The sequence below is a fragment of the Atractosteus spatula genome, chromosome 23 (genome assembly GCF_055471065.1).
Source record: "Atractosteus spatula isolate fAtrSpa1 chromosome 23, fAtrSpa1.hap1, whole genome shotgun sequence".
Taxonomy (NCBI): domain Eukaryota; kingdom Metazoa; phylum Chordata; class Actinopteri; order Semionotiformes; family Lepisosteidae; genus Atractosteus; species Atractosteus spatula.
In genome coordinates, this window is record NC_142728.1 from 1488732 (window position 1) to 1512630 (window position 23899).

Here is a 23899-nt window from a genome sequence, read left to right on the forward strand (position 1 = left end):
TGTCCAGAAAAGCATTATATAAGTGTGATAAAGATGATTACTATTATTATTATTGTATTATTTAGGTAACCCAATATTGTATCTCCTGGTATTCCACAGAAATCCATCAGGTGGGATGAAGTAAAGCCAAAGTCCTTCTCACCTTTAGTTATGCTGAGGGTGTTGTCCCCACTTGCTACAAAGTCGTACAGTGCAACAAACAGGTTAGGGTCATTTTCACTAGGTCCTGCCAAGAGGTTTTCTTTGGAATTCCAACGAGCAGCTTCTGTCAGGCCCTGGGGCTCAAAATCTGGCCGCTGGAGAGCTTCTGGGGAAAAAAAAAGAAACAGATCAATCAAAAATCTGTGACATCTTAACTCAGAAATATTCCACAATCTGCCGACAAATTCAAAAAGTACAAGATATAACACTATCGGAAAGCTTCTTCATCTGGTCAAATCTGCAACTGTAACTGTAGGTACGTGTACCGCAATACCTTATAAGATTCTCACAAAATATTTTCTCCATTCCCTCAAAACTCATAACTCACACCACACCACCGAGACACATGCCTCAGGTCTTCCTGCTTTCCAAACTGCTGTGCCCATGCCAAAAAACATTTCTTCTCAGAAAAAAAAAAACTTTCCATTTGGTTTTCTTTGGGTTGGCTGTGACCTTACAGGTGCATTTTACCAAGCATTTTGATTCAATAATTCTTCAACTACTACATAGATGCAACTGTGTATATGAAGTAGTATATACACACTACTATTATATGACAAAAATGCTAACTGAACAAATATATCACAGGCTGTAATATATATATATACACACCACATGAAACAACTATATACCTGTATACTATAAAGCACATACAGCAACTTCATGCAGTAGTGTTGTGTTGTACTGAACATACAGATTCATAAGACTGAAAAAGGCCTAAAATGTTATGCTGGAGTCACTGCCAACTGTGTGAGGATTTAAAACAAACTGGGCAATTTGGCCTTCAGACACCGACAGCTGCTCATGTGGAGAGCATCTGATCCAAAACTTTAGTTAATTAAAGCTCTTCTGCCAAGGTCTCGTTAACGTGGAGAAGATAATTGTGTGCATGCTGAAACAACTGCTTTCCTGAACGCTCAATTGCCTAACGAGCCCTCAGTGGTTGGAGCAGCGCCAGCACCTCAGCTAGGAGGAGAAAGCCCAGGCTGTGTTAGGAGGGATCGTCCTCTTGTGCCACTGAAGAGGCTCCGACATTACAATCGCATCGAGCGATCACGTGCATGGCTGTGCTCCAAGCTGCTTCCTCAAAGGACATTAAACAGAAAAACATTCCTAATATTCCAAAGTGAACAACCACAGCAGAACAAACAAGGGATCCTAGGAGTCACAAGCCGAGGGCAGTCCTGAGGAGCCGCATGACAGCGTGCCTCCAGCAAACCTCCCCTAGTGCTGAATACGATTCTCTTCATAGCTCTCCAATCTGCCACACGTTTAGACCTCTTTACAGTGCTGTCTGGAGAAGGCTGGAGGAACTGTTTCTAGTCCAACAGCATAGCAGCCCTCTGCCTTTTTCAGTTCTGGATTCAAAGTGCTGAAGACATTTCTGGGGACAGATAACCGACCATCTCTGCCCCTGTAGGGAGACGTTTTCTCTTATAGCTGACTCTGTTCCTTTCGAACATTAACTGGGGCTGGTGTACAGCTGCTGCTCATTAACGGACTCACCAACTCTCTAAATATTTCTAATATCTCTCGATACTAGAGGCTCCAGCTTTTCTTACACATCTCCCTCGAATAGTCCTCAGGCAGAGTGTGTCAAGTCCTCAGCAACGTGGGTTATTTCACGAAGGTGGAAAGACATTCAAGGATCCAATTCCAGTCATTCTGCATGTATTTCTTTTGCTTTACTGTCTCTAGTTGGCAAGAATTTGTCTTTTTTTCTAGCTGGGGTATAATTCAAGGAGCTGAGGATGTCAATGGGTGAAATAATACAGAGACAGGGACTTGGAGATTCTGCACGATCACCGTTGCGTCAGTGTCAGTTTATTTTCGATGTCTTGCATTCAATAAAACCAGAATAAATACAGTACAGAAGTACGGAAAACAACAGCTAACAAAGTAAGCCTGTGCCTTCTCGCTTGTCAGTTGTGCAGAAACAAGTAACAGCTGCTACAAAAGTTTGCACAACAAAATGAGCCACAAACAATTTGGTATTCACAAACACACATTTCAACATCCTCCTTGGCCACTGAAACAGAGAAGACAAAGCAGTGATTGTTGATATTGTTTTGAGTTTGTACTCAAAAATATTACATAGTGTTAGGACTTTCTAAAGATGTCATTAACTTTTACAGTTTATCATCAAAAGGCCTTTAACATTGTTACTTCTCTAAATCACAATGGGCACAATGAAAACCTCACTTGTTTTCCCAGAGTGAAAGGACAAAAACCTGACACAGAGGAAAACCTGAAACAGCTTGCCCTGATTAAATAGCACTCTGCGCAAAACAAATAACAGAAACCAATGATCAAGGACAAAGGATGTCTTCTCAATATCATTAAGGCAAGTTCAATTAACCCAAATTAATCCCTCATACACACGAATTTCATCAACACATTAGCCTGTAGCTTTCACTTGACTGGATCATTTAACGGCCTAAGGAAACAAAATCACCCAACAGACCGAGCCTAAGCAGTGACTTTTAATTAGCCCAAGTAAATGCAGCTCACATATTTCACTCCCTGACAATCTGAGCATCCGATCTTAATGTGCAGAGCAGACAAACCTCAAAGTGAGGCACTGAGTCACTGTCTCTTTGCTTCACCTCACGTCCTATTGTGCTCCCAGTTTTAAGGTTAGCTCATCAGCGTGGTTGCAGTAATCGGTAACAAGCTCAACTTCAAGGACCGCATCACATTACAACCACAAGCTGCAGCACTGACGTACAGTCCTACAGCCGAGTGCACAATTTCTCCACAGGGAGAGGGCTGGCCGGTCTCAGTCCGGCTCCACCACTGTCAGTCTGGTTAAATGCAGCTGAATGGGGTACTCAGACTTCATTACTTGGCTCTCTGGCGAGCACTCTCTGCATACTGAATTACAAGAGGAAAAGCAGGGATGCTCTGTGGCAATAAATTATGTTTCATTTCTGCTGTGGTGGCTTGTGGCTCCTGAACCATTAACTAGCTCCACAGAAAACAAGCAGGGGCAGACTGCAGTGTGTGTGCAGCTGCGAGGCCTGGTGCTGTATGGCACCAGTAATGTTTAAGGCTCTCTGCTTGTAACAAAAAGCAGACACTGTGACCATTTCTGTGCGCGCACATTCCTGGGCAGAGATGCTCTCAAGACTTGTGTTCTTTTTCACAAGCTGTGGAGATTTCGGAACACGGTGAGCTGCGACTGGGAGGACATGGTAAGATTTTTTTTACATAAACTGTGGATAACAAAAACTCTGAAATTAAACTAATAGCAGAGGAAAGGGTTAGATATACTTCTATTTACCTCACACTGGAGTTCACACCCTAGCTGGGTTTGCTAATAGAATCAAAACGTAGTGAACAACAACCTATATCATATACCTGTTCCTTTGCAGCCTACACATGCTGACGCAGCTCCCCACCTGAACTAATACTGACGTAGGAAATCAAGAGCAAATCGAAGAAAGAAATTTACAGTCTAAAGGTGACCTGAACTCTGACAGTAAAATGAAAAGAACTTCCAAACACAAAACACCAAACACCAAACACAAGGCCAGTCAGCTCCAGGTTTCTGGAGTGTCGGTGATATTTAGTATTAATCTCCCTATTATTATAATTATAAGCAGCCTAACATACATTCCCAAGTATTTATTCCTTGTCTATGTTAAGTACATTTCCAGATTCACTGAGCAAAACACTTACAGTTTGCACAAACATGACACTCATAAGCACCTGCTTCCAGATACGGATCCCAGAAAACAGCTCAGTCATTCTCAACAATCCAGCAGGACACGTGAAACTTGGGAAAGCATGGTTCTTCTTCCCCATTTCCTGGACCCTAAAAGATTTCCTGTCACTCCAAATCCTGCTGAACTTGAACTTATGTTGGACAGAGAGGTGAAAAAAGTCTTAATCTCTCCATCAGTGTCTACAAACACTACATTAAGCTGAAGGTCTCATTCTTTCTGCACCCTGCTGAGTTTTCAGCATGTTCAGCTACGTGCTTTATACTCTTTCAAGATCTCCCAGATATGAAAATACACAGTATCAGATGAAAAGGAGTGTCTTTCCAAGTTTGTTTTGGAAGAAGCATGCATTGGCATATAACAAGGCACACTACAATCTACTCCAAGACACAAAAAGATCACAGTACTCCTTGAATTATAATTGTGCTGATGAAAAATCACACCATCATCTATTATAAACAAGTCTGTACACAACAGCCAAACAGAGCTCAAGTTTCCCTGTTATGGCTCAGAAATATTCCAAATGATCATCTTCTGAATAAAAAATTCCAGCAATAAGCAACTCCAAAGATTTTCCCCCATCTGATGTACGATACTTTTCTTTTTTCCTGGAACACAACATTAGGCAGTATCACGTTCGCTGTGAGATAAAATTTCATCTCAACTCACACATGTGCCTAAGCGTCTGCCAAGTTGTTTATTGTACTAATGATCACTGTTCCTCAGAGTTCGGCAGTCTGTTGCAACGGGTTCTAGCACTGGCTGTTAAGTAGGACACAGAAATCACCCATTAGCAGGGGCTCGTCTGAATTACTGAAGAAGAACAAAACAAAATGACTGGTGGGGATTAGCACAGAATTTCAGAACTGACGGTGGAATATTGCAATTCTGCAGTCGTGTCTGTAAGCAGAATGAGTGAAGCAACACACCTCATTGGGAATGGTGCCTCTCAAGTAATATTCAAATATGTGAAAGCTGGGACTTGGGACATCTCCTGGTGGGGGGGGGGGATAAAAGCAGGACATCAGTCACTCCAAGCACTGGCAGTCCTTTTTCTAGGACCCCCCAACACAGGAATGTGTTGCAAAACAGGGCAACAAGTGTAGAGCTCAATACTTGTCCATTTAGAAGGAAACCTCTGCACTCCAGGGGGCTGAAAAAATGAGAACCGTTTGCTGCGATATCCTCACTGCGACTGGCGTGGAGGGGGAGAGCTGGACGTCTCCCCCACTTTGTTTTACAGGCCGGAACTCAAATACCTCTCTTATTAGTAAACTATGACACCATCCTGAGCCGCCCCAGGTCACAGGAGGTGGGGGAGGAGAGGGAGAATGAGTTCAGGGACAGAGGAGCTGGAGAAACAGCGCGAGCGAAATGCAGAGAGAGAGACTTCCCCACACCGGCAGAGGGGGAAACGCAGAGGAACACCGAAGATGATCACACATCCTGTAAGCGAGAGGCACATGGAACAGAAGGAACTACAAAATGTCTGATCCATTACGTCTTTCGCTGTGGCACAAAAGCGAGAAACGGGACGCCAAGAAGATGGGATTCACCCTGAAGTTAACGGATACAGCGTCACAACCCAATGATACATTACTGACGGCTGATCGGTTTCTCAGCACCCCAAACAGGAATGGTTTTGAAGACCTGCCCCCGAGCTATCGAAATGTATGTTTCTTGGGACCAAGAACAGTTACTGTATGCTCCACTGGCACCCAATCTTCAAGCCTAACCGCTGTTTTAGATCCTATCTCTACCCCCATCTGCTATCGCTAACCACCAAACCTGCTCCACAGAACACAGCATCCGCTGGGGCTTCAGCAGCTCGAAGAGAACAGGGCAGAATCTGCAGCTGACAAAGTTTAGACATCTGCAAATGATCCCCTTCCCAAATCACCGTGTTCCCAAGCGCTAGAAGCACTGGAATGATAAAATCAAACCGTTTCATACAGAAAGATGTATGAGGCGATATGACGCCTCACATTTTTGTAAACGACAAAGACAAGCATCCTGCCATCTTATTCAAAACTTTACAGAAGGGACTGAGAGTTACACAGATTTCTTTGATGAACTAAACCCAGAGAGCTTTGGAAATGCAAGTAAGCTATGTTTTTTAGAACCACTATTGTTTGTTGCTAACCATTTAAATGAACATGTCTTTTTTCCTCCCTTTCATAATCTGGGGGGCTGAACTTTGGAGGAAAAAACCCTCAATTGCTCCGTGCCTTTGCCCCTTCCCAAATGGGGAAGCACTGCTCTACTTCAACCTGAGAAAACCTGGAACGGATCCTAAAAGGATTTCCTTACTACCTCCGTTCCCAGAGGGAAACTAATAATGAAATTACTGCGAGCCGTAAATTTAGGCAGAGCCACAGCTGTTTTTAAGACTTCAGGTACGTGACTGTGTCGTGCTCAAACCCTGAACACCAGCCACCTCGCCCCCCAACACCCCTGGGCTTCCAACTGTAACAGAGGAGCCACATTCCAAACGGAGAGAAGGACAAAAAGACAGGAACAGCAAAGGCAGGAAAAAACGGTTTGCTTGGTTTTTTCGGAGAAGGCAAGCGAATAAGGTTCCGTTTTCTGAATTTCCTCTCTCCCCCCACCTCCTCCTCCTCCTCCTCTCTCGCGGCCAGAGCCAGTGTGTCTGGCTCCCTGCTCCCTCCCCTCTGCCTCTCTCCCTCTCCCCCTCCTCCTCCTCCTCTCCCCGAACGCAGGCGTGTGTGAAGCAGCAGAGGCCTCTCGGAGACGCAGCTCGGGCTGCCCTTTCCAGGAACTCGCCTGGCTGCCCTGCCGCCCGCCCAGGCGAAAGCAGGGCTGGCTGTCCCGTCCCCCCTCCTCCCCTCCCTCCCCCGCCGTTCTTACCTTCCAAGTAACAGCTGGAGGAAGAAGAGAGCCCCTTTTTAGATTTGCACCCCACCAATTTCAGGCAAATCTCCAACATTTTCATTTGCTTTTTTTCGGTCCCCCTTGAAACTCCCTGGCTGGTTTGTTGTCTCGGTCTTTTTCCCCCCGGCCACTTCACGGGGAGAGCCGCACGCGGTCGCTTCGGAGCCGATTCCTCCCGTTAAGGATCGGATCTTCTGGGGGGGGTGGGGGGGGGAAGTCCACCAGGCTGTTTCAAGCCTCCCTCCCCTCTCCAGCTCCGGCGCTCGTCTCCCCACCACCTCCTTTCCCCCTCCGTCGTTCCTCGAGATGATAATCCAGCTCCTGCTGCCAAGAAGTCTACAAACTTCTTTGCCCGAGAGGCTCCATCTTCGTGGCGCGTTCCGTCTGGATCGAGTCCCGTCGGGCCCGGGTGCCGAACCTCCGTCTGCGAGCCGTGTGTCGCTCAGGAGCCGGCCATTCCCAGCTCCCTTCCCCTCTGCGGCCGTTAGCTGGAGATGCACAGGGACTGTGCGAGTGCTCCTCTCTGCCAACAATGGGCCTCTTTCAAGCTCTGGCTGCTCCACTGAATGACATCAGCTGCTTGTATCCACCCCCACACACACACACGCGCGCGCGCGAGCGAGCGAGCAAGAGCACACACACACTCACTCAGGCAGGCAGGCAGGCAGGCAGGCAGGCAGCAGAGAGCGGAGAGGGCACTTTCAAAGTGAAGACTCGGGCTCCTGCCTCTCGCAGCAGTCACGGGGGGGGTGAGACGAGGAGAAAGGGCGCGCGTTTGCTCCGCGGGTCGGTGGGGGTCGCGCTCCTGAACGAGCCCGGCAGGAAAGACACGGAAGAGCACCGATAGCGCCTTTCAGAAGGCGCCCCCCCCCCCCCCCGCGGCCCCGCATTTCCACAGCGGAGAAACGGGAAAGGGCTCCAGCAAACCGAGTTCTACTCCCTCCGTATGAGAAGCAAACTAAATGCTTTTGAGCCGTAAACCGATGATAAAAATATCTAGAGCAGAATAAACAGCACACTACGTGCATAACGTTGAAGTCCACAATTTGAGAAAACAACCAGCACCTGGTAAACTGTTATTAAAGAGCTGCAGCCCAGTGTTTCTGTATTCCTTAAGACATGTTTAATATTCCGTGTGGAGTTTGTACGTTCTCCCTGTGTTTGTCTGGGTTCCCTCCAGGGGCTCCGGTTTCCTCCCACAGTCTGAAGTCATACGGGCTTCTGGGAGAACGGGCCCTGGTGTGAGTGTGTGTGTGTCTGTGTGTGCCCTGCGATGGGCTGGCGTCCTGTCCAGAGTGTCTCTCGCCTTGCGGGACAGTACTTCCTGGGACAGGCTCTGGGCCAGCATGACCCACAAGTGGATAAGCAGTTACTGAAAGCGATGTCTAAATTTTTTATGTCACCTGACCTGCCATGTGCAGTGCTTGCCAAAACAGATTTTGAATAGATAAGCATTTAGTTCAGATACATATTGATCCCAATACTGTGCAGAGCGGGGACTTTTTAGATGTTTTCCAAATGTTTGTCAAACCAAAAAATGTGCTTCAGTTTACCGAATTAGTCATGTCCTGTACCTCATAATCTGGGATGTTGTGGTCATGTGAACAGATATTCCACTTCAAACACACACACACAGGTTCAGAGAAGCGTGTCAGTGGAAATTCTGAGTGTAAAATATGCAGGCTACTTCACAACAGAGCAACAGAGTATGCTTTCAATCTCTACAATACGCCGAAAGAAATGCAAAACAACAGGAGAATATCAGAAGGGCACAGTTAACAGGTTGCCAAGAGCAACTGTACTTTTTAAAGTGCAATTTCTGTTTTCTCTACCACCAAAAACACAAAATGGTACAAATATCTGAGGTTTTCATAATCAGGAATCAATTTTAAATATCATGGAATGAATGCACCTACCATAAAAGTTACCCTGGGATTCAGACGCCACTGAATTGTCTTTATCGTTGTTTGTCTCGAGCGGACTAAAGGAATTCCATCTGCCAGATGTCTGTGGGACTTGTCCTCTGCCTCATCACAGAGCAGATACAGCTGTAGCAGCTGCAACATGATCTCTCCTTCACTGCACGATGCACTGGTCTCCAGTCGGCACACTTGCCCCAGGGCTGAGCTACGCTCACTCAGAGTGGAACAGGTCCAGAGTGGAATTCTGCCCACCTTGTCTCAACACCTCCCAAGCCCAACCGAAGACACGTACGAAAACAGGTTGCCGTCACGTGATGTCCACTTACGCCTGGCTGCTCACACCCAAACACTCTTTACAGCTGAGCGGAAAACTGTTTTGCCTTTTCAGTGAAAAGTTACATGGTTACATGAAACCAGCAAGACTAGACTTCATCCCAGCTAAAGGGCTTCAGCTTTTATCCAACCTTCTGTTTAACTGCTGTTTTCGACAAAGCAACAGATCAACGCTGTTTTGGGTTTTGTCTCATGGACACACGATTCACTCAAAACGCACATTTGCAAGAGGCACAAAACGCACAACATATCGTCCGTTGTTTCAGACATCCCTCCATGCAAGGTTAGTGCGCGTGAGCGTGAATCCCCTTGAGATAAAAGGACACATCCGAAAGTTATTACACGTGCCCCGGCTTGCAGAGACGGTCTTGGAGATCTGAAATAAATTTGAATCATTGCATGAGGACCAAGCGCTCCGTAGCCTGAGGTGTAAACCACGAGTAGAGGATTTGCAGTCATCAATATCATTTTAAAGCACGGCTGTAAATTGAGGAAAAATTCCCAAGCAGCTTTACGGCAAAACTCCGTTAGCACACAGTGCCTACAGACGGAAACACAAGAACACAAGACAGGTCATAAACAAGAAGAGGACATCCAGCCCCTCTAGCCTGCATGCTAACAGCTAACCGATCCCAGGACGTCAGCCAGCCAGCTTCTTGAGAGAAGCCAGGGTCTCAGCTTGCTCCCCACCCCCGCCACCCTTTGCGTCAAGCGGGTCGCAGAAATGATACCCCCTGCCTTGACACCCCGACGGTGCAGGATCCTGCCACTGGCAGGGGTGCGGGCCTGTTGGCACAGCGGAGTTCGCCGTCGTCCAGGGGAGGGCGCTGTCCTCGCTCAGAGCCCCCGGGGGGACTGTGAGCGAACCCCCCACAGGAGTAGAGCAAAGGTGCACCCACCCCCCCATCACACCAGTGTCCTGCGCTCAGACGCGGAGGGATCTCGCTCAGCGCCGCCACGAGTGAGGAGCGGTAGCTTGTTATGGCCGCCCAGCACTGGAAGGCAGACTCGCGATGTCATGAAGACAGTCCATAGCAGGTTTTGCTCAACTATTTCCTGAAGCCTAGAAAATCCACCAAGGTCCAAAGGAAAGTAAAGAAAAGTTTTTTAAAAAAAAGGCCTGCAGATGGAGAAACATGAAGCACATTATTCTGGGATGAGCTCATCGGAGAATCACTCCATTGCGATTTATATAATCCCACTCCTGGTATGTTAACAGTTAGCTGACGTAGACAGCATGGCTTTAAACTGTTTTTTAAACCCTAAGGTACAACAGGACTTGAGACTAATGATCTGAAAGCTAATCGGTTTGCAAGTAAATTATCTCCATCTACCGATCATAAAATCATGTAAAAATGCTTTAGCAAAGCAGATCTGAAACCAAGGGACTTTGCACTACTGAACAGGTAACCACAAAAGCTAGAACGAGTCTTTCTGCCTCGCAGGCCTGGGGCACCCTGCCTCTGAAGCGATCCCTGTGAAGCACTCGGAGCCGCAGATCGCCGGTCTTCAGACGCGGGCTCATCAAACATTCACCCACAGACCGTGAAGAACAAACCGAAAGCGCGATGGAGCAAGCCCAAGTCAACAAAGAGTTAAATCTCAAATCGTCACAGCAGACGGGACCTTACCATGTGCTGTGGCCCTTTCTGAAGACGCCTGGGCTCAGGGCAAGCTGACTTTACTACAGAATCACGCAAGACCTTCCCAGTCGAACGCAGGGACAGGGCTTCACTGTCCCGGAGAGTTTTTCTTTCTCCCACAAAGCACTCAGGTGAGGAATGATGAAAGGCACAAGTACCAACAATCTGCAGTGCAGGCCTCAGCCCCTCTGATCGCTCCCAGTCCCCCGCCTTCTGCAGCGCCTTCCAGCACTGTTCCGTGTTCAGCCAGACACTTTAAACACCTCTTCCATGGAATTAGCCCAATGGCGAGCCAATAATTATCTTCACTTGATCGCTATTCCTGTCACCCTGCAGGGAAGAGTTTCAAGCACTGAGATGGAGGAGCAGTATGGCCCCATCTCTGTGCACCACCATATGGGACAAACACTCATGGCACCTCTTGGAAGCATTAAAGTCTCTCGTTGTTGCTCCTTATGGTACACTGGCAACATGTTCTTCTCAATTAACTAACATCTAGAATAAAGGTGCTTGAGGAAACTCATTCACTCTTGACAACATTCACAGAATCCCTCATGCTGTCACGTGAGGTCAGGGTTGTGGGGGAGCTGGAGACTATCCTGGCAAGCAACAAGGCTGTAGACACCCTGGAACGGGACGTCGGGCTACTGCAGGGCAGAGACACGCACACTCTCACACCAGGACCGAATCTTCTGGAAGCTAATTAACAGGCTGTGGAGGAAACCCACACAAACACGAGGAGAAAAACTACACACAGGTGCACACTGGGAACTGAATGCACAATGCAAACCGCTGCGCCACTGAGCTGCCCACTGTCACACAGACTCCCCTTAAAGGAGACGCAGATCAAGCAAGATAAACTGAGGAGAAGTACAGAGGCTACAGCTCGACTGATAAAATGAGACAAGAGGATAGTCCATGAACTATAGCTACAATGCGTATGACTAATTAGCACATCACTGGCAAGAAGCCAGAAACTCGCTGGATTCTGCGATGGGCAGCATCCGCTGGCACCCCCACTGGCCGCCGTGCCAACGCGTCTCGGGGTGCAGACCCACCCCCTCAGTCACGCAAACTGACCCCCAATCCTCCTCCTGCTCCTGGAGACGAAACCCAACACCGTCTGACAGCGGCCGAAATGTCGGCCAGCTGAGTCCTGGCACTCTGCCTGCTAATTTTAGTTAGGGAATGCGAGGTATCGCACAAATTCCACCAGAGCGTTCTAATTGGACCGGAGCAGGCAGCAGGCACAGCTGCGCTCGGTACCAGCTGTGTGGTGCAGACCCAATCCCATCGGGCACCGGCCTTATCCGCAAAGGGACGAGAGACAGGCGGAAGTCGCGGCCTCAGACACCAGGGAACCATTTTAGCCGTTCGACAATGTTTATCCAGGGACCTCTGGAGAATGCAGACTGGTGTCTGTGTCTTAAGGATTGGGCACAGAAATCAAGCTCCGCTTCAACAAAGCCTCACTGGAGAGCCCATTAAATCTAATGCAGTTGCCAACACTGTGGAGCGATAGACCTCAGCAGGAATGAGAGCAAAGTATTTCAGAATGCACTGCTCTCTCCAGTGCCCAGAACACACTACTGACATGCTTAGCTCTTCCACCCCCATCCTGATTATTCAGACATGTCTAAAGCACATTTCGCATTCCAAATCTAGGGGTCAGAAAGACCTCCATTGTCCACAGGTAACAAAGGCTTTATTAAAGTTCTAAACGCAAACAATTCAGTCTCGCAGGGGCCTCCGGTAAGCTCACGATCAGGAGAGCAGAATAATGCACACTGAAGAGTTATCTCCACTTCTCTACCTGGTGGGAACAGACTGCTGAGGCACAGATAAGGGGGTGGATTAGGGACGTAGCAGATCTGCTTGGTATGTTGTACTTGAGCTGCAAATAGATCAACGGATTTAGTTTATGGGGTTACCCATCCTTCAATCACTATGAGCTCCGAGATTTCATCAGAAGCTCATTCAGAAAAACACAAGAAAAAAAAAACTCAGTATTGATTCAGTCTCCAAACCCTCTAAAAACATGAATCATTCAATCCCGGATTTTCTTAATACTCCAGACTGGCAAAATACCAACCTCGTCCGAAAGATGCCCATTCCTGTAAATGGTTACTAGGAGCCTGAAAGAGTCTGCTTCTTTCTGTCGTAACAACTGTAAACCAAACAGATCAGAAAAATCAATCTGTTTTGAAAACAGTCATGCTGTGTGTGCATGTGTGATGGGGTGTGTGTGCGAGAGAGAGACAAAGTTACTCCCTCAGCCAAGCTAAACAAGATCAACAGCATCACTTGTTTTTGCGTTCCTGGAGGATTCATTGTCCTTGGGAAAAAAAGACATTGAGTAATTGTCAGGCGAAGTTCTCTAGCTTTCCAAGGACCATTTTGAAATCTGAACCTTGCACCCTGCACATTTGACAATTTGGCACAGTCGCCTCATTTGGCTCAGTTAATTGGTACTGGAGAAAAAGTTTATATTCCAGGTTTTATTATGTGCTTCTGACTCACAAGAGAGCGAGCCAGACTACTGCACCAATGAATTCTCACCAGCCGTTAACTGAGAGCAATCCAAGCTGCTTTGCTCAGTTCTCGTGTCCTGCAGTTTTTATTCACTCCTTTCGCATGAAACAAAAAAACACACATTGCACCACACGGCTTGCTCAACTTCCCAATCACACAGTGGGACCCTTACAGGAATTCTTCACACTCCTGCTAGCGACAGGGGCCTCTTTGTTAACCAGAAGAAAGGTTGCCCTGCCCTTCTTGCTGTGACACAAGGTTGTCTCCTAACTGAAATGGGCAGCGCATCTCGATCGGGAACCTTCGATCTTAAAAGACTCCGGCCAGTTATAGCTGCAGCTCCAAACTCATTTGCAGCCCGTCATTTCTTTGCATTTAAGTGAAACCAGATGCATTGCAGCCCTGTTATATCACAGCGTTGTGGGGATAGGCGTGTCTTCACGACGTGTCTGTAATGCAGTCCTTCGACATTGTGAACCTCAGCTGATTCTTTGCATTGCAGGAGCGCATTCCACAGCCTAACACTCACATTCAATACCGCACGCTGCAGTGCGCGATATCCTTCTCAGACAGCAGTCAAAACCATACAGCACAGACCCTCGTAAGAACACAAACATGGTTAGAAAGAAAGGTGACTATTTGGCCCATTTGATCAAAGTCTCTTTTCCTTTCTCTCCCGGCCTTTATCTGGGGCTGCACGTTTAGAGCCTTGAATAAAAATCATTAACCGTTCATTTACAAAATTAGAGCGGCTCTTTCTCTTACATCAGGGATATCTTCTGGTCAATAACAATTCCAGCACTTGATACGTTATCAGTGTCATAGTGAGTAATAGTCTGGCTGTGAATACAGTGAATAGGTCATTCCTGCAGATTAAGATTCTTACCGAACCAGTGCTACACAGTTTTCAGGGACCCGTTACTTAGAACTGCCCTGCATGACAGATCAAGAAAATACAGTTCGTTTTGCATCAGCTCTAATAGTGGTTTTTGAGAACCGGGGAGGTCAGAACTGCGATGCGCTGTTCTGTCAAATGAAAACTTCTCGAGAAGATGGACTTTTGATCTCCAGCCTCAGAAAGGGCTGAGGTGAAACCCGGACATGAGGAGGACCGGGAGAAGGCAGGGATGAGTGTACACACAAATCGGTCCTGCGGCTTTAAATCCTTTCTCTCTCTGACTTCGGTTACATTTTTTTTTTTTAATACTGTTGTTGTTTTTACAGCCCTCCAGAGAGCAGGCTGCCTCGCTGCTTTTTCGTGATGATGTAAGCTCGCTCTTCTGCACAGATTCCTTACAGGCTTAAACAAACCACGAGCCAAGAACAAGCCAGCAACAGCACCAACTGTCTGCAACACAGCACTCTTATAAATGACTATAACAAGCTGCCTGGGGCTTCCTGATGCCTGTACATTGGAAAAGGCAGGAATGACGGATAGCAAATGTACTCTCCCCCTCCAATATCAAAGGATTGAAACATCTAACGTGTGGATTGCACACATTATAAATGGACAGCTCAGTCCGAGCTACAGAGGAGCTCACAAACAGCTCACCTGCTCTCAAAGTCCGTTTTCAACCACGCATGTGACGTTCCTGCACCCCAACACATCCACAGAACAGCCAGACTACCTTCGCCCCATGACAGAGGCACTGCTCTTAATCTCGGTTTATGGACTCGGAGCAGAATGCACCTGCCTATTGTCAAACTGTCAGGCCGATGTGACAGCTGAACTGCAGCCAGGTTCCCTGCAGACAGCGAGCTCTCCGCCCACACTAATCCACTGCAGAGCGCCTTTTTTTGACGGGTGCCATTTTATTACAAAAAAGGAAGCACAGCAGAGATCACCACTGCATTAAGAAGAGGCCTGACTGGCTAATTCTACAGCCCTTGACCTGCTCTGATCCACCCATCCAATTTCTAACTGCTTTACCCAGTACAGGGTGAGGGGAGACCAGAGCCTATTCCAGCAAGCAATGGGCACGTGGCAGGGTACAACTGGGACAGAACGTCAGTCCATTGATGGGCATCACACAAACCCTTTCAAACTTTCAGTGCAAAAGTGGCGTGGAAGGAGACATTTCAGTGATATTCAACTCCTGGAGGCATATAAACATATATAGGCTTTACACTTACATACGCTTTCCTACAGACCCTCACAATAGCCCCAGATACCCACCAGAGACACGAGCTGCAGTGTTTGCTGCTTGCCAGTTTCTTTGCACCTTTCGCAGTTCCTACTGCAGGACTGCTCCTGAAACTCAGCTACGCTCTGCTACCTCGTCCGTCACACTCGAGCACAATGCCACTTCTCTCACAGTTTCCCACTAATACCGCTCTTGACTGCTTCATGCCATTCAGGGTTGCTGGGAGAGCTGGAGTCCATCCTCGCAAGCAATGGGCGCCAGGCAGGGTACCCCCTGGACGGGACGCCAGTCCACCGCAGGGCACACACAGATACAGACACACACTCACCCCAGGGCCAGTTCTCCCAGAAGCCAATTGACCCACCAGCATGTCTTTGGACTGTGGGAGGAAACTGGAGCTCCTGGAGGAAACCCATGCAATCATGTGGAGAACACACAAACTCCACACTGACAGCAGCCCAGGAATAAAACCCAGGGCCCCAGTGTCTAAATTAGCCTCCTTGCTATTTTCCAGAATGAGTCAAGTGCTGCAGAGTCCAACTAGGAGCTATGGGTGAAATCTGACAGGCTTACACAACTCTCTGCTGCAAAACCTGCTCTACTTTAGCTAAAATGAAACATTTTCTATTGCCCTGTTGCTCAGAAGGAACCCCATTCTTTAATGACAAGTCGACAAAGAGCACATTCCTGTTTACAGTGATGGTTCTATCACCGGCTGGAGTTGGGCCCTTTTAATTTTTACACAAGTGAAGAAGATCAGGAGCAAATTGTGCAAATTTACAGTCAATCCACATAACAAAACCGCCCGACGACTGGGTCATTACTGGGAAACTGACAGAGACCTAACAAGCTGAAATGAACCACTCGGCTCAATGCATTTTAAAGCTCCTAGCGCAGTTACAACATTTTCACTGAGGCAATTCACAGCTACCAGACAGATTTCAAAACAGAGCTTGGGATATGTGCTGTAGAGATTTCAAAATGATTTATCGTCACAGTAGGAAATAACAGAGGGCAAATTGCTAAGCAAATGTTTCAGTTGTACCAGGTTTTGTGCCAGTACAAGATTGTCTATTGCTGATATATTACTTAAAAACACTGCAATGTAACTTATTCACAATAGCCAGGTCAAAGAGTGAGAATACAGCATAATGACTACAGGTTGTTGGAGCACAAGGTCTACTGATGAGTCGGGCTTAACAAAATCTTTGAGTAGGATACCCTTCCCCCCCGATAGGTTTCTCTGAGAATTTCGTTCCTCAACCTCAGAAACCAAAAAAACAAAAAAGCACTTAAGACGTTAAAATCTCATTCTTAGAGACAGCTGATTGCTGCACTCCAAGAAAAAAAAACAGGCTCACAATCTGATAGCACATCAGGAAACAAATCTTCCAGGTCCATCTTTCACTTGGTCAAAATGTGTCTTTTGAGGAAAAGCGGAGAATTCTCAACACTGCCTAATATAGGGAAAGAATGATCGGGTTTTTGTAGTAAACAACCCTCTGGAGTCAGGGCCAGAGTTTTTCCCTTTGCTTGTATATCGGAGTCACCATAGCTACAGTACATCTTAAATCATTCCAATAAATTACACCCATATGTTCCTGAAAAAAAACAGGGGAAAAAAAAAAGAAAAATCACACATCCCTTCTGAGAGCACGAGCCGATTTTCATTCACCTGGCAAGAGCTCGGGCCAAAAGACGTCATCCCGATTTTTAATAACAACAACACTTAAACCGTGCGCGGGAGAGAGAGGGGGAATGAACCTGTTAAGAGAGAGAGCCTAATTCACGAGGACCTCCTGACGACAAACGCTGCTCAGGCAGAAATCAGACTTGTGCTGTAAGTTAACAATAGAGAAAATGTTCCCTTTCAAAGTCAGGTTTTGTTCAGTGCAAAATAACACGGAAGGAGACAAATTTCAGTGATATTCAATTTCTGGAGGCATATAAACATATATAGGCTTTACACATCCATACTCTTTCCTACAGACCCTCACAATAGCCCCAGATATCCACCAGAGACACGAGCTGCAGTGTTTGCTGCTTGCCAGTTTCTTTGCACCTTTCGCAGTTCCTACTGCAGGACTGCTCCTGAAACTCAGCTACGCTCTGCCACCTCGCCCGTCACACTCGAGCACAATACCGCTTCTCTCACAGTTTCCCACTAATACCGCTCTCTGACTGCTTCATCCCATTCAGGGTCGCTGGGGGAGCTGGAGCCCATCCTGGCAAGCAACGGGCGCCAGGCAGGGTACCCCCTGGACGGGACGCCAGTCCACCACAGGGCACACACAGATACAGACACACACTCAACCCAGGAATTAAACTCAGGGCTCACCACTGCATCACCCTCCTGTCCACAAAGGACAGCACTACCAGGCTCCTTTCGGGAAGTTCCAAGCACAGCCGTCTAATGAAACTGTAGGTCTCGGCAAGTTAAAAACAACGCAACTATGCTCTTCACAACAGTATTACTGCCAAACTTTTAATTATCTTAGGTAATGTTGCACAGTTCAGGTCTTGGCTGTACTGCTGCAGACCACACAGGAAGCTGAGGGATGATACTCTTCTCTCTGGACAAAACGACAAAGCATACACAGTCACCAACACGCACCCCCCCTCAACTGGGCTCCAGTCAGCAGCTCGCATCCCATCCTGGAAAGGCAAGGAGCCAGTCAGGACTCAAAGCACACGGAGAAAGGCAGAATTCAGGACAGCTTCTCGCACCTGGCCAGCGCGGGGACAACGCGCAGACTCCACCGAGAAGGCGCATCCCCCCACCCCACCCCCCTCAGGAGGATTCGCCATGACTCAAAGAGCTGGCAGGCAGCAGCGCTAACCGCCCCCCCCCACCCCCCGCAGTACAGGACCCAGGAATCCGAAAAACACATGTTCGACGAGAGGAAAGGGGGGTATGTCCGCTATTTGAGAGGAATGCACCAGAGGTCACATTCCTGACTCTGCTGCTGTGGCATGCCCTGCATTCATCTTTTTTTTTCCCTGCTTCAAAATAAATAATATCAATAAAACCGGAATGCAGCTTCCAGGGGGGGGGAGGAGAGGGGGGCCAGCAGAGGCATGCATTTAAATGACACTTCTGCACCTGGGAAAGACAGAGCAGGCAACTTACGAGCGGCCCACTTCCAGCCGCGTTTCTGGAGCCGCTGCACACAATGTCTGGGCATTGTCTGTAAGGGGCCGCTGCCCTTCTGCCACCGTGCTGCAGGAAAAGAAAACGGCGGAGGAGCTGGTGTCTCACACATCAGAGTATCGCTTCTGCCTTGCGGTAACGTGACCTCCGAGGTCAGATCTCTGGCTGCAGAAGCAGGTGTCCCTATAAATAACTCTGGCAGCAGTCAGGCAGTATTGCTGAAGAACACCGGAGGATGAGAGAGAACTCAAACCTTTGATTTGTGCCATGTAGCCTTAGACATGACGCGGCCTTAATCAGACTAATCATGAATAAGCATCCTTGGTTTGGGAAATTAATTAGGAGGCCTCATTCGGGTAAAAATTAACAGATCTGTATAATTAGGCTAATTATCTGAAAATAATCCGTCAGCTAAAGTTTGGATAATCCCAAAATCAGATGCGTATTCGTGAGCTCTAGAGAGTTAAAACCCTCTAAGGATCTCTAACTTCTCAATGGCTAAAAGACATCAAAACACTTGAGATTAATTGTTTGATTCATGGAAAGATCAAATACACAACTAAACAGCTGCTTCCGTCAAACACCTACAGTACAAAAAAGTAAATGGCCTGGTATTTGGGAACCTTGCATTTTATAAAGTCATTATTCCGTGTCTTCAGGTGGAAGGGGAGAGTACAGGAGTCTCTGAGGCCTGTCACCCATGTGGTCAACATGTGTCAGTGAAGTAGTGACTCAGTTCACTAGGAAGGCCAGTGCAGGAAAATAAAAACAAGACCACAATAAAACAGGAGCCAATTCTACACTGGGTAGCTGTTTCCCCCTCAGAATGCCGTGTTAAAAACACACCCTAGATGAAAACAAACTGTTTGGGAATATGAAGAAATATATGCCACACAGAACTCAAAACATCAAGGAAATCGATGTACTAATTCTGGCATTACTGGGGTAAAAATGAAGGTGACCCCTCTGTCGGTGAAGAAATACATCCTTGACGCCACAGTTCAACCCAACAGCTAGCCCGACAAGCAAATCTGTGACGAACTGCCTGCCGGCGTCTAAAATAGATTCACTTCTTAAGGAACCACACGGATCACAAGGAGCTTCTGTGTCTAGACTGCACAGATTCCATAAGTTCCAGACAATGAAATGCAGCCTGCTCCTGCGCAAAGCAAACGGGTTTTTTTTATTTAAAAGTGGGTTTGCACGTCTGCTTGGCACGGGGTTGTAGTCTGGCCCTGTGGGCAGATCCGAAAAATAAAGAACATTATCAGGAAAACCAACAAACGTCCTGTACCTGCAGTGGTTCCTAACCCCTACGGCCCCAGAGCCTCCCTGCTGTACAGTAACGTGACATCTTCCCTCGGAACTTTGTCCCTACCTACGCTGCTGAGGCCTGTCATTATCGGATGCTGCGCGTTCCCAACTTTCCACGATTCTGCAGGAGAAGCGTTAATCAGCTGTTAATAGCGCGATCCCACCCATGTCTTGAAAAGCCTGCTGTGAGTCACATTACTCTACCTCATGACTGAGAGCGGATGTGATGACTGAAACGAGTGACATTAATTACACGCTGCGCGGCGGAGGAGCAGGCTTTGAAAAACGACCCCCGTCCGTCATGGAGCGCTTCCTGCTCGGCGATCCCCGCGGAGCGAAAACACCTGCAGGCCGTGGGCACGAACAGGGGGGGTGGGGGGGGGCGTTACGACAAGCGAAATTAGAGGGCACTTCCTGAAACCTTCCCGCAGCCGCTGCCCCAGCGCACAGCATAACTCACCGAAATGAGTCGAAAAAACCGTCAAACCAGGCCGTGCTAGCGCGGGTCTGTGGCACTGCAGAGGAGCCTTATGGGACACATTAAGCAGTGGTTCCAGGCATCTCCTTAGCAACCGGCTCCAAATCCCAGAATGCCTTTCAGCTAGGCCTCTGCTGCCACCTGCATGTGAAGCTGAACGCTTGCAACTGCGTGGCCCCTGCTGAAAGAGCACACGGGAGACCACCTGGTCCAGAAACAGCCACCGGCCGAGCGAATACTGCCGACTGCCCCCTTGGGGCCGGGCTAACGTCCCAGAGAGCGCTGAACCCCTCGCGCTCACACCAAGACGTGCTGCCGGTGTCACGACGATGCGATATCAAACCCTCGCCACGTTCCCTCACCAGTAAAGCCACCCGTCCAGGAGGGAAAAGGTGTCCCATGTTATGTTTTCAGACTTCAATCTTTGCGATCGCCGGGTTTTTTCCCCCTGCTCGCTCTCTCACTCTCTCTCCCCTCAACCAAGAATCGCCCCCCCGCCTGGCGACCCCAGCAGCCTCACCCGCAACGCTGCGCGGCCGGGGTCAGGGTCAGGAGGGCCCTGCTGGCCGACGCGCTGGGGGTGAACCTGCCGGACTCCGGTCCACTCCATCATTCGAAGCCACGGCTTACTCGCAGTCAGGCGACAAGGCCAGTCCGGTCTCTCAACACGACCCTAACCTGCGGGACCTTCGTCTTGGCGCATTTCTGTAGCCCTGCATTTATTATGGATAGCTTTCTCAAGAGCGGCCACAACCAAGGAGGGAAAACCAGCTTCCCTTTCGGAGAAGAGCACTTTGGCAGCTGGAGTCGGAAGGCCTGTCATCCTGAAGGATCCCAGCAGCCAGGCCGAGCATTTAACCTCCTGTTCGCCGGCTGCAGCGTCAGCTGACCGTGATGTAATACTGACTATTGACTGTGTGGATTCCAACACACAGCTGCTGGAGGATAAACAGCAGGCAGGCGGCTCGGGACAAGGCACAGAGTCTGTGCTCCATTACAGAAAACCCAAAGCCTTGAAGATAAGGAGATCAGCGCTGGAAATCAGAATTTCCTGAAAGCAAGCTCAAACAGAACTAAGGATAATAAGGAACATGAAGGAGACAAAAATAAAAGTGTTCACGATCATACTGCTGCTGACTTTACAGTTTCCTGTTACATGGACTCTGCATGACGGTCTAACCAGTTCAGCGAGACCTGACCGTGCTTTCCGACAGCGTACTCTGCAACGTCGGCCGACAAAACTTCTGCGACGCTGCCGCACGTCACAGGAGAGTCAGTCATGAGGCGCTACTGCCGCAAGAACAGGTACAGAAGTCCGGGTCAGACTCCTGCCGGGTGAGCCGGGGGAACGCAGAGAGCCACCCCTCTCTCCACGTCCACTCACGTGAGCCAGTACTACAGCAGTTTCCGAGGCCACACAGACAACAGGAATGGGCAAGACAACCAACTGACCCGTGCGAAAGGAAAGCGCAGCTCTAACTCGGTATAAGCAATATATCAGTGCTAAAAGCAGGAGTATAAAGTACCCTTAAAACATACCAAATATAAAATATTTGTCTATACCTATGCAGACACGGGTATAGACACATCTGTCTGGGGGGCTCGGAAATGCGCTTTAAAGGTCGAAAACCTATTCGCTTTTTATCAGTTCCTGCTTTCAGGCAGTGAATGCGGTAGCTTACATTCCCGCAGGACAAAAACCACAGCCTGCTACAGACCCCTGCAGAAGAACGTGCACTGTTCGTCCTCGGGTCACCCAGGGGCGCTTGGTGCGCCGCGGTGACCTCCTGCCTCTGGGGGCGGGGGGGGCTCAGGACGGCCCACAGATCGGCCACTCGTCCTCCGCCTGGAGACCGACTCGCCACGCTGCTTATATCAGCCCTCGCTCCCGGAGAGCCGGACGGGTTCCAGGAAAGAGGAACGGAGGCCGTCTTCCTCCTCTCTCCATAACGGAAGAGCCGGGGAACACGCGTGGGCTGGTATCGGTGATATGGAAAAGATTGCGGCCAGGGGACACCAGAGCCACAGGGAGCCGTATCCTCTAACCCCCCTTTGCCCCCCCCCCCCCGCCCGCCCGCCACCCCTCTTCCTGCTGCGGGGGAGTTTAGCCAGATACAGAGCAAGAGAGAACAACAACATTTCCTACAACTCCCTGCTCTCCACAGCGCACAGACATTTCCTCTTCCCTGAAACCACACCATCGTGACACAGCATGAATAACCTTCGGCGGACAGGAACGGAACTGGGCAAGGGATTTAAAGAGAGAGCCACAGAACAGCGACAGAAACAAGGCAGGGAACGTCCAGCCATTTAGTTTCTAACCACTTCTTCTGATCGCGGGTCGTGGGAGAGCCAGAGACTACCCTGGCGATGGACGGGCACAGGGCAGGGCAAACAGAGACAGACACGCACAGGCACACAGAGAGGAACACTTTTCCCAGAAGCCAATGAACCCACCAGTCTGTCTCTGGACCGTGGGAGGAAACGCAGGGGGAACACACAAGCTCCTCGCAGACAGCACCCCAGGTCCGGAACTGAGGCCCCAGTGCTGTGAGGCAGTAATGCTGCACCTCACCGCACTGGCCTGGATTAAAGCAGTTTAAAAGTTACAATTAAAGGGAACAAAAAATGAAAATCTTTACTTCATTGAGGTTTAAGGGTTACAGAAATGGACATTACCACAGTATGTTGAAGCTCAAAGAGTTTCTCAATTGAAAACCATATTGAGAAGCTAGTTTGCATGCATTTTTACCTCTGTCCTTTGCAAATACAAGATCTTAGGTTGCGGTTAAGAAGGATTTAGAATCGTGCCAGTATAGCCATCTCAGGAACTCCTAGCTACGGAAGTCAGCAAAATCAGTAGGCTTCACTTCCGCCCCGGCCTGCAGTGTCTCAGAGAGGCCCACTCCAGGCGCGCTGCAGGGCACTGTCAGGCAAACGCAGTCGTGCTGAGCGTGTCTGTGCGGGCCCCGCCACGCTCAGCACCCAGTCCCGCTCTCTCTCTCCGTCTCCAAACCTGTCGGGTGAGAATCGGGTTCTCGCGACGCGACGTGACGTGACTCACTGGGATCTCTCCTCCAGCGCATTTCTTCTTCTCCCTGGGTGATTTCACACCCCCTTATGACCATTACAGCTTTATTTTCGGGGAAAAAAAACTGCCACCACTCCAAACTAGAGCACATTCAGAATCTTTTTTCTTCCCAACCATCCGCATCTTCCTCCCCCCCCCCACTCAGATCTCACCTCCCCGACTGTGACCTGCACCTCGTCCCCATGCCCCCACGCCTCCCGTACACCCCAAAAACTCTGATGGCTGGTGACCTGTCACTGTGCGCCCCCCCAGATCTTCACGAGTCACATGTGAAAGAGGGGGGCGTGGCATTTGATCACACCTGGGATCCAGAATGGGACTCACTGGACATAAACAAGGACTGCATCCCCTGCCCTACCCACCAGCCCCCCCCGGCTTCCACCTCCCAAGAACAGAGGGGTTCACTCTGAATAGCTCCAGGACAGGTCGTGGTCCGTGTCTCGGGAGATCAGTGCGAATCTGTGGCATGGAGC

At 48.8% G+C, this 23899-nt stretch overlaps 1 protein-coding gene across 2 annotated transcripts in view; it reads right to left on the reverse strand.

Moving 5' to 3' along the window:
- The window catches only part of abl1 (ABL proto-oncogene 1, non-receptor tyrosine kinase), a 40308-nt gene that overhangs the window by 12836 nt on the left and 3573 nt on the right, over positions 1-23899 (reverse strand). The window contains exons 1-2 of one of the 2 annotated variants that reach the window (XM_088940697.1): positions 6795-7335; positions 143-307 (exon numbers count right to left, since the gene is read on the reverse strand). In XM_088940697.1, the coding sequence (XP_088796823.1) occupies positions 143-307; positions 6795-6879 (250 nt within the window). In that variant the 5' untranslated portion in view covers positions 6880-7335. Of the gene's footprint in view, positions 1-142; positions 308-6794; positions 7336-23899 lie in introns of those variants that run through there. The other variant, XM_088940696.1, reaches the window with a different exon arrangement.